This window comes from Lactuca sativa, chromosome 3 (assembly GCF_002870075.4).
Source record: "Lactuca sativa cultivar Salinas chromosome 3, Lsat_Salinas_v11, whole genome shotgun sequence".
NCBI lineage: Eukaryota > Viridiplantae > Streptophyta > Magnoliopsida > Asterales > Asteraceae > Lactuca > Lactuca sativa.
In genome coordinates, this window is record NC_056625.2 from 66,031,776 (window position 1) to 66,049,398 (window position 17,623).

Genomic DNA, 17,623 nt, shown 5'->3' on the forward strand with positions numbered 1-17,623 from the left:
ATACCTTCTAAAGATGGAGAAGGATGCAAAATTCCCAGATCCAAGCTTGCTTCAAGCTTTCCAGCTTCACCACCACCTTCCTCTTCATTTGGAACACATAAAAACTCACACTAAACCTTCCAAGAACTCAAATGAAGCTAGGGTTTGCAAGAGAACATAAATATGTTGATAGAGGCTGGAAATGAGAAGAGAAATGAGGCTTAATTTTGCTTAAATACCACCCAAACCCTAAAAATTAGGGTTTTCCTTCTTTATCTAGTATGCCCCGCATACATAAGTGTACGCCCAATGTACACACATGTACACATGACGTACTTCTCCGGTCAAAATTACGAAAAATGCCACTAGGGCTTCAAGGCACTTTCTCTTGGGACTTAGGGACCGAAATGTCATAAATAAAATTATAAGGATGAATTTAGAAGTACCTTAACATCGGGATGTTACATGAAGGCTTCTACTAAGTTAATCGTCGGAGCGTTGTTTCGGGACCCTGTCCCGACCAACCATCTTATGAATATGTGATTGTTTCTAGGTAATCCATTGTTAGAAGAAGTTACTCAACTCTGCTAATATGTAGGATGGAATCGGAGGCACGTCATGTACCCTAGGCAAAAGGGATGAATTACAAATTTTGAAAAGTGTTTGAAAACACGATCCTTGAATCTATCCAAGTTTGTATTTATTGTTATTTTGATCCCTTAAATTCTAACAACACCCACCGACTGTCCAATGTCGACTTCACCTACCATCCCTCAAACCCTTCTCCCGACTTCACCCGTTGATCAGCAACCCATCTTCGAGCTTAACTCTCAGTCATCCACCAGTTACAATGACACAACTGAATCACTCTCATCCCTAATATCTCCTAACCACCCTTCACCCATCAATCAAACTTCACACCCAATGCTCATACGTGCTAAGCAAGGCATTTTTTAACCCATACGTAAATTAAATTTACACCTTGATACCAGCTCTCCTATTCCCAAAAATTATTTACAGGCTTTTAAGGATCCAAATTGGCTTAATGTCATGAATTATGAATATACCGCGCTTATCTATAATCAGACTTGGATACTTGTTCCAAGACCTCCTCCTGCTAACATTATTAATTGTATTGGGTTGTTCAAAAAGAAACTCAATGCAGATGCACCATTATCATGATACAAAGCGCGTCTTGTTGTCAATGGCCGCAGTCAGCGACCCAATATTGATTGTGATGATGAGACTTTTAGCCCGGTGGTGAAGCCTGCCACTATTCGCACGATTCTTAGTATCGTTGTCACTCATAGTGGCCTATTAGACAACTTGATGTAAAAAATGCGTTCCTTCATGGTCAGCTACAGGAAACGGTATATATGCATTGGCCTCCGGGTTTTCGTGATCTTTCTCGCCCTGACTATGTTTGCTTGCTTCAGCGGTCTTTGTATAGTCCGAAGCAAGCCCTTTGTGCCTGGTTTCAACGATTTGCCACCTTCACTTCTCACATTGGTTTGTTCATAGCAGATGTGACTTTTCTTTGATTATTTATCGTTAGGGCACTTGCATGACATATTTGTTGCTATATGTAGATGATATTGTTCTTACCGACTCATCGAATCAGCTTCTGTCTCACATCATCTCTTTATTAAGCATTGAATTTTTTGTGACAGACCGTGGGGATCTTCAGTTCTTCACTACTTTCTGGGCATCTACCTTATATATTTATTAGAAATTTCATAGTCATGCATGTTTAATAAGTTTATCTGATCTTTATGGTTTTATCAGAATAAAAGTTAATAACTATTTTAAAAAAAGTACAAAATCTGAACGCTTCTCTAATATTAATCATGCAACCAAAGTCGGTAATTAATAGGTTTGTAAAAATGACCAAACTCATCAAAGATTATATCTGAGTATTGAACAAAATCAAAAGGCAATTCAAACATGCTTCTTAATAATGCCATGGGGTTTTCTTATTAAACTTTTTCCCTAACATTTATTAAGATGTTATTATTTTTGTTATGAAAATAAATAAAAAAATCAATTAAATAGCACATGATTAACTTGTGATAGTTATATATAAAAAGGATAACAGAAAATACATCATAATTTAATTGATAAAAAATTAGAGGATATCATTTTTATATTCAAAATAAAACAAAAACATGTGTTCTCACTCATCCTGAATCCTGATCTTGTATGGATATTATTAAATATTTTGATAGGCATATTGGCTTTGTTTGTTTGGGCGAGATCCAACGCATTGTAGTACACTTGTACGTAAGAGGAGGTCGAAGTACATGTGTACTAATAGTCTAATACCAAGTACAACAAATTACCCTATCAATATAAACTCCTTAATTTCCTTGGTATAACTAGAGCAGTAGTCAATAGTCATTGAAAAGAAGTAAATGAAGATCGACGTGTTTGTGAATGACGAAGTTTCAATAACGCCATCACACTAACTTTGTGGTTAGTTTTCTTCTATCGTTTTCATTATATTCTAGTCTTCTATAATATTACTAAATAATAGTAATAAAAATAATAATAAACTTTCATAGTTTATTACATTTTTTAAAAACAGAAAGATTTTTTATACTACAGGTCTCTTGACCTACAAACATATACTTTCTTTTTATTTAAAAAAATAATAATGTGTAAACTATGATGACAATTTACAAAAAGAGAAAATGATAAAAATAGTCATTTACACTAATGACATTACAAAAATAGTCAAAAAAATCGAAATTACAAAATGAGCCAACGATTTCGCAGATGGAGATGCCCCATCTGCGAAATGAGCTTCTCATCTGCGAAAGTACAAGCACCTAAAGCACAGCTGTGCTTTAGGTGCTTGTACTTTCGCAGGTGGTTTTAATTTTTTTTTAATATTTTTGCTGTATATATAGGGGTAATTTCGCAGATGGAATAGGTCCATCTGCGAAATACTCTCACTCTATCTGCGAAATCATGGTATTTTTTGTATTATTATTATTTTTTTTTTAAGTTTGACTATGAAATGAATTGGTTTGACTACGAAATCATGTTGCTATATAAAAAGTTTTGTAGAAAAAATATCATTTTGGTTGTTACATACAAACCAAATATTCAATCATTTTTTGAGCAAATTGTAGAGAGAGTTCCTAAACAAATAACAACCAAAATGATATTTTTTCTACAAAACTTTTTATATAGCAACATGATTTCGTAGTCAAACTAATTCATTTCATAGTCAAACTTAAAAAAAAATAATAATAATAATACAAAAAATATCACGATTTCGCAGATAAAGTGAGAGTATTTCGCAGATGGACCTATTCCATCTGCGAAATTACCCCTATATATACAGCAAAAATATTTAAAAAAAAAAAAAAATTAAAACCACCTGCGAAAGTACAAGCACCTAAAGCACAGCTGTGCTTTAGTTGCTTGTACTTTCGCAGATGAGAAGCTCATTTCGCAGATGGGGCATATCCATCTGCGAAATCGTTGGCTATTTTTGTAATTTCGATTTTTTTGGCTATTTTTGTAATGTCATTAGTGTAAATGGCTATTTTTGTAAATTTCTCTTACAAAAATCATATTACTGTACAATACTAATGTTTAGTTTTTTAATCAAATAATTTAAGAGATTAACTGTATTAATATATATTTTGAATAACATTTTTTTTATAATTTAATATATTTTATTTGATTTTAGTTAATAAATGTCTTTATCAGGCTACTTTGAGATAAAATGTACCTCAAGTCAATTCATTAATCATTAATAACTAATAATTAAATTAATTAAAACTGTTGCGTATGATGTTATAGTTTGGGTTATCTCAATATAAACGTAAATTTTTGGTTTCCAGTTACATTATTCTTTGTTTGTAAAAGATTAATTTTAGGTTTTCGATTGATATTGAACTTATGGTTGATATATATATATATATATATATATATATATATATATATATATATATATATATATATATATATATATATATATATCTTAATTACCTTATAAAGCATTTTTGATCAAATGCTGAATTTTAAGTCGTACAAACATAGAATGCAATCAATTTATGCATTACAAAAAGAATAGAGTACATATGGTCAATAGTTGAAAAGATCAAATCTCTTATCCCCTATTCTTATGCTATTTTGACCCGATTCATTCATTATCTCCGTATTTCCCCAAATCTCGCAATTTTTGTTCACAAATCTTGGATATATATCGCTGACGTTTCCATTTCTAGGGTTTAATTCATCTTTCAGCATTCAACCACCATTGTCACACCCGTCGTTTGGCGCGGGTAAACGGCTAGTATATATATATATATATATATATATATATATATATATATATATATATATATACACACACACACACACACATACGCGCTTAAGTTCATGTGAGATAACCTAATTTTGTGAAACCGTAAGAGACAATCCTAGCCACTCATTTTGTAGATAAAAAAAATTCAAAATACAAAATAATTGAAAATTTTCGAAAACAAAAATTTCAAATATTATTTTCGTCATTTATATTTTCCAAAAAAAATGCCAAAAAAATAAAAATAAAACTACCGTTTTTTTACATATTCTAATAAAATATTAGAATATTTTACATATATGACAAATCTAGTAGAATATTCTAACATTCTAAAAATCATATTAGAATATTTGCAGTGTAATATTCAATTGAAATATTTCACGTATTTTTCAAAAAAATTGTAATTTTTTTTTTGGGTAAAAAAAGTAACGAAGATAATAATTAAAAAAATAATTGTCGGATTTTTTCCTTCTATTTTGCATTTTAAAATTATTTTTAGAATGTGTCTCATAGTCTCACAAAACTAATATGGTCTCAAATGAACTTAAACATATATATATATATATATATATATATATATATATATATATATATATATATATATATATATATATATATATATATATATATATATATATATATATATATATATATATATATATATACACACACAAACATATTTATGATGATGTGTTATGGATGACAACTACGAGCGACTTAATTGGCATTGTTTCTACGTTGTTCACAATCACGTCGAACTTCACCTATTTCATGCTCATCTTGCAGTTGACTGGAGCCTTATATATGATCATTGAGATTAAGAAGAAGGTAACAATTGATCACATTACATAAAAATATATTATTATTATTATTATTAGTGATATAATATCGTTTTTTCTGTTAGATTTTAATATCATCTAATATAAGTTAGATAGGGTAAGAGGTTACAAAAATTTTGTTGTGAATGTGATGTAATTGTCTCATATATGTATGTTTTTATATTAATGAACATCAGAAAAAAAAATTACCAGATCATATTAAAATCGCAATAAACCTCAAATAGAAACTATACTTAAACGAAGAACAGTGAAATACATGGAAAGCATGCAATGAAATCAGCCAACATCGGCTTGTACCCAGCCGAGAAATAGAAAAACCAGGCCACTAAAGAGAAAACCGGAAACATGTCTAGCCAAAGTAATGAAAAAAACAGAAGGCAAATTGGTGGAAACATCTAGAAAAAAAAGATAGAAAAGAGATAGTATACCACCACCCTAAAGTAACCCTGGTTGAGTAAAGGGACCGCACATGGTGGAACACTCCCATTGGATAGAGAGGCAAACAAGTATCATTAAAACCTTTTTGTAACAGGTGTCCAAGAAATTAATCCAGGCATTAACCAAAAAAGTAAAATAAAAGTGGTCCAATAAGATCAAATCATTGTTAATAAGGGAGTTTCAAAGTTTATATATATATATATATATATATATATATATATATATATATATATATATATATATATATATATATATATATATATATATATATATATATAGGGAATAGTTATATGGAAAATAAATGATTAGGGCAACACATATTTGAACCAATGAAAACATGACAATACATCACTTTCACAATAACTTCCACAATACATTACTTGTGAAGAAAGAAATGGACACGTGTCATTTGATTATTGGTTCCGGTAGATGTTGCCCTAGTTATTTGTTTTCCATAGAACTCATTCCTCTATATATATATATATATATATATATATATATATATATATATATATATATATATATATATATATATATATATATATATATATATATATATATATATATAGGGTAAAGTGAATATACCTAACAACCTTATATAAGATTAGGTACCTAACTTCATCAAACTACGTCATTTTGCATTAAATTTTCATTGCAATCATCCAAATTTCTTAAACTTCATCCCTAAAATTGATTTACTTCAAAAAAAATTGGAAATTCATTATTATATTTCTCCTACATCCTTTCATTTGTAGCGGTAGGATATGAAGCCCATCCGGTGGTATTCGATAGAAAAACGTGATGTAAAAGAAAGATATTGGTGAAAGTCCAAAGATTTTGGAAGTAATCAAGTTATGAGGTTGAAGTTTAAGAAACTTAGGCAATTACAATGTACATATGATACAAACCGATGTAGTATTATGGAGTTAGGTACCTAAGCTTATATAAGGTTGTTAGGTATATTCACTTTACCCATATATATATATATATATATATATATATATATATATATATATATATATATATATATATATATATATATATATATATATATATATATATATAAAGCATATTTGATATTTCTTGAAATTTTTAAAAGGTATTATAACTACTGCATCATATACAATCAACTTATGCTTACAAATAATCATTGATATTACATTTCCGTTTCATAAATTAAATCACCTTAAACATTAAGGTTTTAGATATTAAATCAAGCTATGTCCCTCTAGACTCACATTTTTCCTCAAACAGGAAGAAAACCCCTAATTAGAACCGCCGATGTCGCTCCACATCCCCTCGATTCATCATTGTCACCACCATCGGCAGTGAAAGGTAATACATTCCTTAACTGATTTTTTTTTTGCCTTAAAAGTTAATGTTGAATGTATATAAAGATGATTGTTTCTTTTGAAGTCGTTTTCAATTAGATATGTAATGTGTTTTGTTTTTTTTTTTTTTTTAATTTGATGTTTTGATTTGAAAGAGGTATTGAAGATGAGTGAATGTAAATTTAGTTTCATTTTCCCCTATAAATGAATATTGCAATATAGTTGAATTCAGACTCTGATTAGTGAATGCATTTGTTATCTCCTCGTGTCCTCTTATACTTTTGCATCTGTTTAAGCTTATTTATTATATCATCCATGTACCTTCTGGTTTGATTTGGAATTTTCTCATTGAAATTTGTTCAATTATACATGTTCCATTTCCTCTTTCAGATGCGAGCAGGCTATGGTCGTTCTCTATCTGAGTCCCTCTTTCCCCTGATTTTGGCCCATGATGTTAGTGGTGAAATTGCAGCAATTGGACAATCTGTACAAACACTTAATGTTGGGCAATAAATTTTTGGGGCACTTCATCCAACAGCTACGAGAGGTACTTACACTGATTATTCCATTCTTGCTAAAGATCAACTTACCCGAAAACCATCAACATTCTCACACGTGGTATTGTGTTATGGTTTCTTAACATTATTAACTTCTCTTTTCTTGTTCATTTTCTTCATATATATATATATATATATATATATATATATATATATATATATATATATATATATATATATATATATATATATATATATATATATATATATATATATATATATATATATCCCAACTACATCAAATCCATATGTTGCTTTCATGATCATCCAGGATGCAAATGCAATTCCTTTTGCTGCCCTAACAACATGACGTGCTCTTAAATCTACTGCCAGGATAAGTAAAGGGTATGTTTGTAATCTGTTGCACTTTTGCTATAAAAATTAATCAGGAGCATTTTCTCACTTATGTGTGGCTGGTTTTCTTAATAAATCAATGTACTTTTAATAGTTCCAAATCGCTATAATCGGATTTACTTTAAAAGCAAGCTAATGAGCTTCATATTAACTTAATCGCAAAGCGATAAAGTATTTCGATTTTTTTCTGGAGAAGTTCTTTTATACTAAACCTTGGATGGTTACAAAATCTGACATATGTTGATATTATTCTTTTCAACGGCTCAATAGCACGCACTGCTGTATTTTTATTTAGATCAACAATGTTGATATAATTATACATTTCCTTTGTTTGATCAGGCTATTGCAAATGCTAACACAAGCATCTTACTTTTACTTACAAATATTTTAACATACATTGCAATTTCTTGATCTAATCATTAATGTAGTAAATTTATTTTTTGTATATCAAAGTCTACTCTTTAAATTAATTTCATTTTGTCCACTCTTCAAGTGACACGATAATTGCAGCCATAGATCTGATTAAGGACCGTGGAGTTGACAACCAACATATCAAAGTGGTAAAATATTTAGTATAAAATCATTTATTAAACAATATCCTCATGTTTACATGCCCTCGTATGAAATATATTTTATAAAAAAACAAAAAAAAAACATATTATCATTGCATTGTTTGTTAATTTAACTCAAAAAAGTTTCATGTTTGACCCTTCTTCATGTTCCTTATGCAGGTTTACCTTCTTTATTGTAGATCCAATGATAGCAATAGGTAAATCACATCATTAGCCAAATGTCTTAAATACCTTTTAATAATGATAAAATTACAAGATTTTCTTTTTCTGATTTGGGTTTATCAAAAAAATCATATTCTAACATGGTCAAAAACTGTTTTTTCACTTTTCTTTCTTATAGAATGGTGGATTAGATCAAAGGCTATTACTTTGTGAAATTTGGAGATGAGAGTGATAAAGTACTTGCCATAAGTGAAATGAATGGAGGATTTTGTTAAACCAAACCAGTGTAAATTAGACCATCTACTAACAAAACAAATGTTATATTACATAGTCTAATCTTATAGTACTAAGAGAGTGCCCTGTATATGTTTTCTAATGAAGACATATTTGTCTATGTGAAAGTCTTTTATTTATGCATGTAATTTTGTGTAAAATACGTGTTGCTTCTCTTTTTTCTTTTCATTTCCACTATGTAAGGTTTGACATGGAATAACAAATGTAAATGGTCTATGTTGAACTTCAAATGAATATATATATATATATATATATATATATATATATATATATATATATATATATATATATATATATATATATATATATATATATATATATATATATATATATATATATATAAAAGAAAATCGAAAATTTTCCACTGCATACAGGAAAAACATGTGTTGTCGGTGCAACCCCGGACACCTGATGAAAACCGCCCCTGGAGTTGGTATGTTCGATTTTATGAGAAAATAAGAGTTTAGCTTTCTCAAGAACTAAGATGATCCATGTGTATATCAAAAGTTAATAGTTGCATTAGCATTTTTATAATCTTGTATGTTTATGACATATTACTCATGAAAAATGAGAATATCCAGACTTTGCTAGATAAGTGTTTCTTTATGAAAGACCTAAAACATACTATATGTATATACAATGCTACATGTATATACAATGGGAAACAAAATACATAAAGATAAGTCGAAATGATCAACAAGTTTTCCCAATCTTTGCGGTGTTATTCACAGAGAAAATTGTTTTAAAAAATAGGTCAACAACTTTTCTAACGTTAACCAAATAACCAAAATGCTAAACGAGCCAACCTTTTTTTAGGATTAAATTAACCAACCTTTTATTTTGCATCAGAATAACATAACAAACCTTTGAGAAATTAAATATCATCCTATTTATCTTCCTACCTGTGTAAAATGATTATCTTCCTACCCGTATAAAATGATGACACGTGGCTTAAAATATTATCAATTTTATCCAAATATGATATCTGTCACCATTTCACATGAGTACAAAGATAATTAGAAAGAAAAAGTAGAAAGATATTTAATTTCTCCTAACGTTTAGTTTCTTCTATCAAAGGTAAAAGAACTTGTATTTTGTTTTTTCTATTGTCAGTCAACTGATTTGCATTGCAGCATTGCATTTCATGCTTTGAAACCAACATTTGTCCTATCTCTCAAAGAAAACTAAACCTCACAAGCATTACGTGACATACCTTCTCCATACCATCTTCTGAAAACGTTTGAGACACACACAATATATTTCAAAATATCAAAGCATTATGCCTACAAAAAAACGTAATGACTCATCACAAGGTCTGTGTAACCGGTGCATCCGGTTTCCTAGCTTCCTGGCTCATCAAGCGACTCCTCTTATCCGGTTATCATGTTGTTGGCACTGTTAGAGACCCCGGTCTGTGTCTCACCATCTTCAATCTCTTCCTCCTTATATAACATCCTACTAACCTTTTTTTTCTTTTTTCTTTTTTAATTTAAATTAAATTCGCAGCAAATGAAGCAAAACTAGCTCACCTATGGAACCTTGAAGGAGCAAAGGAGAGACTCCACTTAGTGAAGGCGGAGCTAACAGAAGAAGGAAGCTTCAATGATGCAATCATGGGATGTGAAGGCGTCTTCCACACGGCTTCCCCTGTTCTCGGGCATATTACAAACCCTAGGGTATGTTACATACGTATGCTTCTGCTTTTAGTTTTAAATTTTAATCATGATGAAGTGTTTTGCTTCTTCAATTTGAATGTTGTTTTTCAGGAGGAGATTTTAAAGCCGGCTGTTGATGGGACACTAAACGTCTTACGTTCATGTAAGAAAAATCCGTCACTGAGACGAGTCGTGTTCACCTCTTCGTCTTCTACAGTAAGAGTAAAAGACAAATTTGACCCTGAAAAACCCGTGGATGAGTCCTCTTGGAGTTCCGTTGAAATCTGTGAGAAGTATCAGATCTGGTATGTACTTTCGAAAACCATGGCGGAAAAAGCAGCGTGGGAGTTTTGCAATGAAAACGGGATCAATCTCGTGACTCTTCTTCCCTCGTTTCTTGTTGGACCAAGTTTACCTCCTACTTTATGTTCTACAGCATCAGATATCCTCGGATTGCTTAAAGGAAACTTCTCTTCTCTAATAATCCTAACTACTAAAACCATAACCATGTGTTTTATTTTATTCCTAAATACATATTTGGATTTTGGATGAACAGGGGAAACAGAGAGGTTTAAATGGCATGGGAGGATGGGATATGTTCATATAGATGATGTTGCTCTTTGTCATATTCTAGTTTATGAACATGAAAAAGCTCAAGGACGATATTTATGCAGCTCAACTGTAATCGACAATGATGAACTTGTTTCCATTCTGTCATCACGTTATCCAACACTACCAATTCCAAAACGGTATTGAAAAAAAAAATGAAAATTGATTTGCTATAACTTTACTTACTATAATTAATTGAAAGCTAATTTGCAGGTTTGAGCAGCATGATCGACCATATTATGAGTTTAACACGACAAAGATAACCAGCTTAGGGTTTAAGTTCAAGTCGATTCAAGAAATGTTTGATGATTGTATCACGTCTCTTGTTGCACAAGGCCATCTTTCTATTCCTTAGTTAAATCTGGAAACTTCTCTTTTCATCAAAATGTTACCTCAAGTGTTCTAATATTTACTGATACATCTTTCTATATATAGTAATCAAGAACAACAATTTCGTGCTAAAAAATATTTTTTGTGTACCTTTGACTTTGAGAGAAGATTTGATTCAAACAAGATTTTGGATCCCTAATTGATGAAGGGAATCTGGCCCCACAAGAAATACTCGCTTTAATGTTTGGTGCCGAAAAACAACAACTCCTTTATACGCTGTTCTTGGTATGCCATCCTGAATAAAGTAAAAAAATAACATAAGTTATTATTTGAATAAATTGCAATTTTGGTCCCTGAGTTTATCTCTTTTTATACTTTTGATCCCCCAAAGTATCTTTTTTGCAAATTTAGTTCTTATTGGAGGTTTTTCATTTTTGTAACATTTTTTTGTCATTGTTCCAAGTAAAATGACTATATTGTCCTTTATCTGATTTTTTTTATACCTTCCACTCCTCAAAAATGCCAAATTGTTGAGCGATGTTTTCAAAATGTGATTGATCTTTATATTTTATACGCACATCTCCATCTACATTATTTGTCTTCAAAACAAGATCACTTCCATAAAGAAGTTTTGCATTTTTCACCATGTCTGCAAAATGCTTCACAAATTTATCCTACAAAAACAATGAAAATGGTTAGTTAATTACCTGTTGACTCATTAAATTAGTTTTAATTGAAATGCTTACCTCCATTAGGTAGCTTAAGTTCATCGATTTCCAATCAACTTTAACATCATTGAGCTTAATAGGTTTAAGATATTGTTGGAAGAACTGTCCCAAACTAGAACCCTGAAAACATATAGAAACAAGTAAGTAATCAGTGTATTCTATCATTTTTATGTATGACTAAACAAAAGATGAAATGAAAAGTTAATATAGAAGATACCTACATGCTCCCCAAAATTGTAAGTCCTGCATACTTCTGGACGAATGAATTGTCTCCCTTTGTGATTTTCTTGTAATCTTAGCCAGTCATCCCAGTAAGTAATATTTTGTCAAAGAAAATTATCTTTAAAAGTTTTAACCACAAAAAACAATTTTTTCAGAAAGTAGGATATGCTTTTGGCCATTTTGGAGAAAGTTCATCCCATGTAGGTTTAGCTAGCATCCATCCAAGACCAGGGAAAAAATCTGACCGATATAACATATCTGCAAATTGTATTATTTAACAAGATTAAATACAAAATGGTTTTCTATTTTGATAATTGAAAAATAATAATAATAATAATTATAAAGAAAAAAGAAGATTAGACTTACAAGGATCATGCACAAATTGCTTTTGCCCGTTGTCATTCCATGAGGAGATAGCCATGATTGACCTATAAAGTGACTGAATAAGTAATGATGTCTGTCTCGATAAAGTATTGTGTACACAAATTTCTTTATTTTTTCAGCAGGATAAACCGTTTGAACGAAACTAAATGACCATTTTACCCTTCATTAACAATACGGACATAGTATTTATAAAAAAAACAGCCACTTACTTATCTTTATCCAGGAGCCCAGCTCCAGCCTCAAAGTAATCAAAAAAATCAGGAGCAATCTCCATATCGTCTGCATCCCATGAATGTCTAAACTCATAATGTTCTTTCTAATTCTAATAACAAAAACAAAAGTGATATGCTTCAAAATTCATACCTTCAAGTATGATGACACGATTAAACTTATGTTTGTAAAACAGTTGATCCATTGCCCACTTGTAATGACCTGAATATACAGTGGAAATGCATAAAGAAAAGTTCAAATGAAACTTATAAATTTAATTTATGGCTTACGTGCGATCTTGTAATATGCAATTAACTCCCCAGGCCTTTCAGTACGTACAGGTTCATAATCCAAGTGCTGTAACATATCACAGATAGACTTCAATTCAATATAATGGAGCACATAAGTAGTCCAATATCAAAATATTTTTTCATTTTTGGTCCTTATTTCAAGTCTTAAGGGACCAAAATCGATATGAAGCTTTGACATGAAGATCAAAAGTCAAAACTGAAACATATTATCATTCATTGCTCAAGCAATAACATATTAACATATATGATGACATTACCTGCATGTAGGTCAGTTGATCATAACTGAGTGCCTTTGCTCTAACATCAGAATTTGACCCATCCTGAAAATTATAATATTTAAAGATATGAAAATTGTAGAAAAATAACAACATACTATGGGCTATGAACTCTATAATAGCAACATATACTTACATTTTGCTACCAATATTAGCAAATGTACTTTATCTCTTAAATATGGCCAATATTGGTTAAAAAATGTAAGTATGCTGCTATTATGAGCACAAAATTGTTCATATGTTGCTATTATGTGTTATGAGTAACAAATTTCCCTTATCAGTATAAAAATGTAAGTAAGCTGCTTTTATGGGTAAAGAAATGTAACTACATTTCTATTATGACTAAAAAGTAAATAAAACGTATATTGGTAAAAAGAGTAAAGTACATTGCTATTTCTAGCAATTTTCCTTTAAAGATCAAGAAAATTATAAAAATTATGCGTACCTGGGATACGAAAATAGGAAACTTTGATGCGACTAAACTATGATATCTGATAATCATGAAGAATGGTTGAATAATTAGTCGACAGAAGCTTAATTGAGTTATGGAAAAATTTAAGATAAGAAAACATTTATGGAAGAAAAACGTACTTTAAGATAGATTTGATAGTTCTTTCTAGATAATCAGCACGATTGCATGCCATAATTACAACAGCTGCCACTGGTGCCTGGAATGATGATTTACATACTTTATTATAAATAAAAATTGATAGACAGGAGATTAGATTATAAAGTTGGTTTTATTATTCTTATACAAACCTGTTCTTCCCGTGTTAAACTTCTGACACCTTTTTCTGGAAATTGATAAGTATAAGATCAGACTGGTAACACGTTTTCATCCATAAAGATAAATCTGGTATTTCTACTAAGTTATCCATGGAATAAGCTTACTTTCAAGATCTTGAACAACTGCCCTCAGATGTTCACACTCCTGTTCTTGACGTTTTACTTTTTCTGAAACAATAGTAGATGTAGAATGTCAAATTAAACTATTAAAGAAAAGAGTCTCTTCCTGATGAAAGAATCAAAAACAAACATGACATCATAATGGAAAAAATAATTAGAAACAACAGGATTCATTTTATCAAATGAGATCAGTTACCTTCCAAAACCACAATATTTTCCTGATTCATGCTTATCTGATCAATTAGTAACCGCATCTGATTCCTGCAATGATTTTCTGCTTCCACCTGTTATGATCCAGATGTTCACTAAATACTTGTTCAATAGAAATTTTTAGGATAGACAGCACACAAAATCAATAGTGCCAAGAAACAAGTCAACAACTAATAAGTTTTCTAGGGTAAAACAGATACGAAGGATGAAATTGAGTAGATCAATATGATTACATAGTTAGATGAATAAATTATCAACTACATAGCTCAAAAATGTTGATATTTTCAAGCAATAGAGAATATATAACTAGGAAAATAGAACAAATATACGCTATGTAAGGGCAATATACGTACTGCAGTTTCAAGTGCCTCGGCGTACTCAGATTGTGTGGCAAAAAGCTTCACCTGATGAAAAACAGAAAAAATAAGTAAAATAAGCCAAAGTTAAATAGTTACACACCAATCAGGAATTAAACGGGAAAGATGCATAACATAGAATATGAGCAACTGAGGATAGCGATTAATTAGACCTAGATGGCTGGAATTCAATCGATTTGCCTAAAAAATGTGTTCAAATTACGTCGAACCTGGGTATATATGAATCCGATTACAACGAGGATGAGAAGGTATCTGAAATCGCAAGACCATCTCGCCATTTTTCTTTTTCTTTTTTCGTCCGTAGGGCTGCTTTTTTGTGGATCAAAAGCTTCAGACTAGAAATGGGACTGAAGCCTTCGATCTCTGATCGCAAGAGGGATCAAGAATTCTGACTTAATTCTTCTCTGTTCGTCTGGGTAGTCGAACCTTCTTGCATTACTTTACCCATGAAATTTCAACATCCGGGTCATCCCATGTCTGTAGTGGAAGACTACTCCCGGATGCTTAAGGAGGTTGTACGGTACAAGTATTTGATTCTCTGCACACGCATAATTGCCCGTGGGCAATTGGGCATTGATCATTTGATAACTATGTTTTGTCGGTTTTACTAAGGGGTTTCACCTTATGACCCGGCAAAATAAAAATACACGAAATGAAACGAAATGAAATGAAATTGAGACAAAATTAAAATTCGAATTCATTTTCGTGTTGTGTTCGTGTCAAATATAAAAAACACGATGTCATGTTTGTGTTTACAAATCCACACGAAATTGACACGATTGAGCATGTGTTTGTCTTGTTTTTCGTGTTTGTCGTTTTTATCGTGTTTTATATGATTAAATATGAATTAAATAAAAATAACAGTTATGTAATATTATCTTTGTCGTGTCGTGTCGTGTTGTCGTTTTTTAATTTGTTCGTTTTCGTGTTAGTGAAAAAAACACGACATCGTGTCGTGTCGTGTTCGTGTTACAAAAAAACATTGTTGTGTCGTGTCGTGTCAGACAAAAACACGACATGACGGCCCGATTTGACAGGCCTAGTTTTAACTTCAGAGTTTAAATAATATTTTTTTTTGGAAATTGATTGTTTTGGAAAGACCAAAAGAGATAGAATGTGTGTGGTAAAATAAAAATATCAATAAGTTTCTCTTTTTTTCACATATATATACAACAATACCCACACATAGTCATCAAAACCAACTAAGCAAAAATAGTTGGATTACTTAGTGGGATCATCTGTCGAGGGACAGAATCTGTCTAGTTTAGATTATGTATTCGTAGGGGTTCAACATGGTTTGCAGTTAAGCATACCAACACGCTCAAGGATATCAGTAGTATATTAAGATTGGCTCATAAATAAGGTTGTAGTTAAACGAATAGCAGAAATCCCAATAAAGTAGTTTAAAGCACCAAAGCCAATCATGGAGAACTCTCTGGCAAGTGAGGCAATGCCCTGGTGGAAAATTGTGGTGGAGGATGTTGTAAGGATAATATCATTGACGTGCAGTAACAAGTACCCAGTAGTACAAAAAGACATGAGTCTGAGAGGCTATGGAAAAACACTACTCACGAAAAGCGTGGCAAAGCATTAAAACCATGTTTTAGGCGCGTGCTTGAGGCCATATAGAGACCGTCCCATGTTACATACATGATATTTGAACTGAATGTCACGAATCGTGGCGAATGGTGTATAGTTTCTAGGTTGATGACCGATGGTATAGTTTCTAGTTTGACAACCAAGCTGAAAAGTCTCATCACAATCAATACCGATGTGTTAGCTTTTTCCATTTTACAAGAAGTTATGTTTTGTAGCAAGTTAAATTACCATAAGCATTAATTTGCGTTTAAAGAGCCACATCGATCAAATAATATTTACCCCAATGGGTCTCGGTACAAGAACCCAAGTGTCATTGGAGATAAGGATATGAACTCTTCATCCATGGCTTTTGCCAATATGAGTCCTTTTGATTACTTGTATATATACGATCGAGGAATACAAGAGAGAGGGGGGGGGGGCGATGATGATGATGATGATGTTGAGATTAAGACAATGCATGGTTTTGGGAATGCCATGTTTGGCACGAGTTTGCATGTGATGAGATCATGGTTTATGATCGAAGATGTAGCCAACATCAATGATGAGTGTGAGGTTGTTTGGCCAGTGATCGAAGACGTAACCAACATAGATGGTCGATGTAAAGTAGTATGGTCGATCGATTCACAAGTAAGATGCCACTATTAGGCCGAATGTGATTGGAAGGGTAGGTAGTGGGGAGGTTGGGGTTGTTTTTGACAGCTCAAGAAATGTACATGAGATAGAACGGAGACTAAGCGACCCACAATAAGGCCTACAATTGGCTATTGGCAGCCCGACCTTGTTGTGTTCAGTGTAGTGTTGCGTTTGAAACACAGTTCACTGGATGGCGACGTCTACGGTGATTGCTGTTGTTTTTCACTTGGTGGAGGGTTGTAGGTGGCGATAGTACCGATTGTGCCCCGTTGTCACACCAAAAAACCAAGAACGGCAGAAACGTTCTGGGGCGGAGGACGTCATGTATAA

At 31.6% G+C, this 17,623-nt stretch overlaps 2 protein-coding genes and 1 long non-coding RNA gene across 6 annotated transcripts; 2 read left to right on the plus strand and 1 right to left on the minus strand.

Annotated features, from left to right (window-relative positions):
- The first annotated feature begins 2,325 nt into the window (after positions 1–2,325).
- On the plus strand, positions 2,326–9,060 carry LOC111888345 (uncharacterized). 3 transcript variants are annotated; one of them, XR_008230864.1, is made up of 9 exons: positions 2,352–2,451; positions 4,221–4,277; positions 5,084–5,125; positions 6,829–6,909; positions 7,296–7,452; positions 7,734–7,807; positions 8,310–8,376; positions 8,548–8,585; positions 8,729–9,060. It is a non-coding gene; the product is annotated as an uncharacterized LOC111888345 (long non-coding RNA). The 3 variants fall into 3 exon arrangements; XR_002849164.3 differs by lacking the exon at positions 4,221–4,277 and having other exon boundaries at positions 2,338–2,451; XR_006189186.2 differs by lacking the exons at positions 4,221–4,277; positions 8,310–8,376 and having other exon boundaries at positions 2,326–2,451.
- Positions 9,061–10,068: 1,008 nt separating this feature from the next.
- On the plus strand, positions 10,069–11,463 carry LOC111888344 (tetraketide alpha-pyrone reductase 1). The gene is made up of 4 exons (XM_052769271.1): positions 10,069–10,254; positions 10,351–10,960; positions 11,054–11,248; positions 11,322–11,463. Exons 1-4 carry the CDS (start codon positions 10,143–10,145, stop codon positions 11,461–11,463), a joined length of 1,059 nt encoding a protein of 352 aa, XP_052625231.1. The 5' UTR covers positions 10,069–10,142.
- Positions 11,432–15,554, minus strand: LOC111888342 (alpha-1,3-mannosyl-glycoprotein 2-beta-N-acetylglucosaminyltransferase). 2 transcript variants are annotated; one of them, XM_023884534.3, is made up of 17 exons: positions 15,271–15,547; positions 15,038–15,088; positions 14,671–14,758; positions 14,460–14,522; positions 14,328–14,362; positions 14,160–14,236; positions 14,014–14,059; positions 13,551–13,613; positions 13,273–13,339; positions 13,136–13,204; positions 12,982–13,051; positions 12,755–12,816; positions 12,556–12,646; positions 12,388–12,481; positions 12,185–12,286; positions 11,942–12,112; positions 11,432–11,733 (listed from the first exon to the last, which is right to left on the minus strand). In XM_023884534.3, the coding sequence occupies exons 1-17, from the start codon at positions 15,337–15,339 to the stop codon at positions 11,614–11,616; spliced, it is 1,338 nt and encodes a 445-aa protein (XP_023740302.1). In that variant the 5' UTR covers positions 15,340–15,547; the 3' UTR covers positions 11,432–11,613. The 2 variants fall into 2 exon arrangements, 1 of the variants encoding a protein (XP_023740302.1); XR_002849163.3 differs by lacking the exon at positions 11,432–11,733 and having other exon boundaries at positions 12,066–12,112; positions 12,384–12,481; positions 15,271–15,554.
- Positions 15,555–17,623: the final 2,069 nt, after the last annotated feature.

What these genes read in the sequence shown, in the direction of transcription:
- LOC111888344 (XM_052769271.1), top strand. Translation starts at nt 10,143, where the DNA reads ATGACTCATCACAAGGTCTGTGTAACCGGTGCATCCGGTTTCCTAGCT. An exon ending in TGGCACTGTTAGAGACCCCG is followed by an intron (nt 10,255 to 10,350) that starts GTCTGTGTCTCA and finishes TTAAATTCGCAG; the next exon opens with CAAATGAAGCAAAACTAGCT. An exon ending in GATATCCTCGGATTGCTTAA is followed by an intron (nt 10,961 to 11,053) that starts AGGAAACTTCTC and finishes TTTTGGATGAAC; the next exon opens with AGGGGAAACAGAGAGGTTTA.
- LOC111888342 (XM_023884534.3), bottom strand. Translation starts at nt 15,339, where the DNA reads ATGGCGAGATGGTCTTGCGATTTCAGATACCTTCTCATCCTCGTTGTA. An exon ending in AGTTGTTCAAGATCTTGAAA is followed by an intron (nt 14,363 to 14,459) that starts GTAAGCTTATTC and finishes ATCAATTTCCAG; the next exon opens with AAAAAGGTGTCAGAAGTTTA. An exon ending in CTTACAATTTTGGGGAGCAT is followed by an intron (nt 12,287 to 12,387) that starts GTAGGTATCTTC and finishes ATATGTTTTCAG; the next exon opens with GGTTCTAGTTTGGGACAGTT.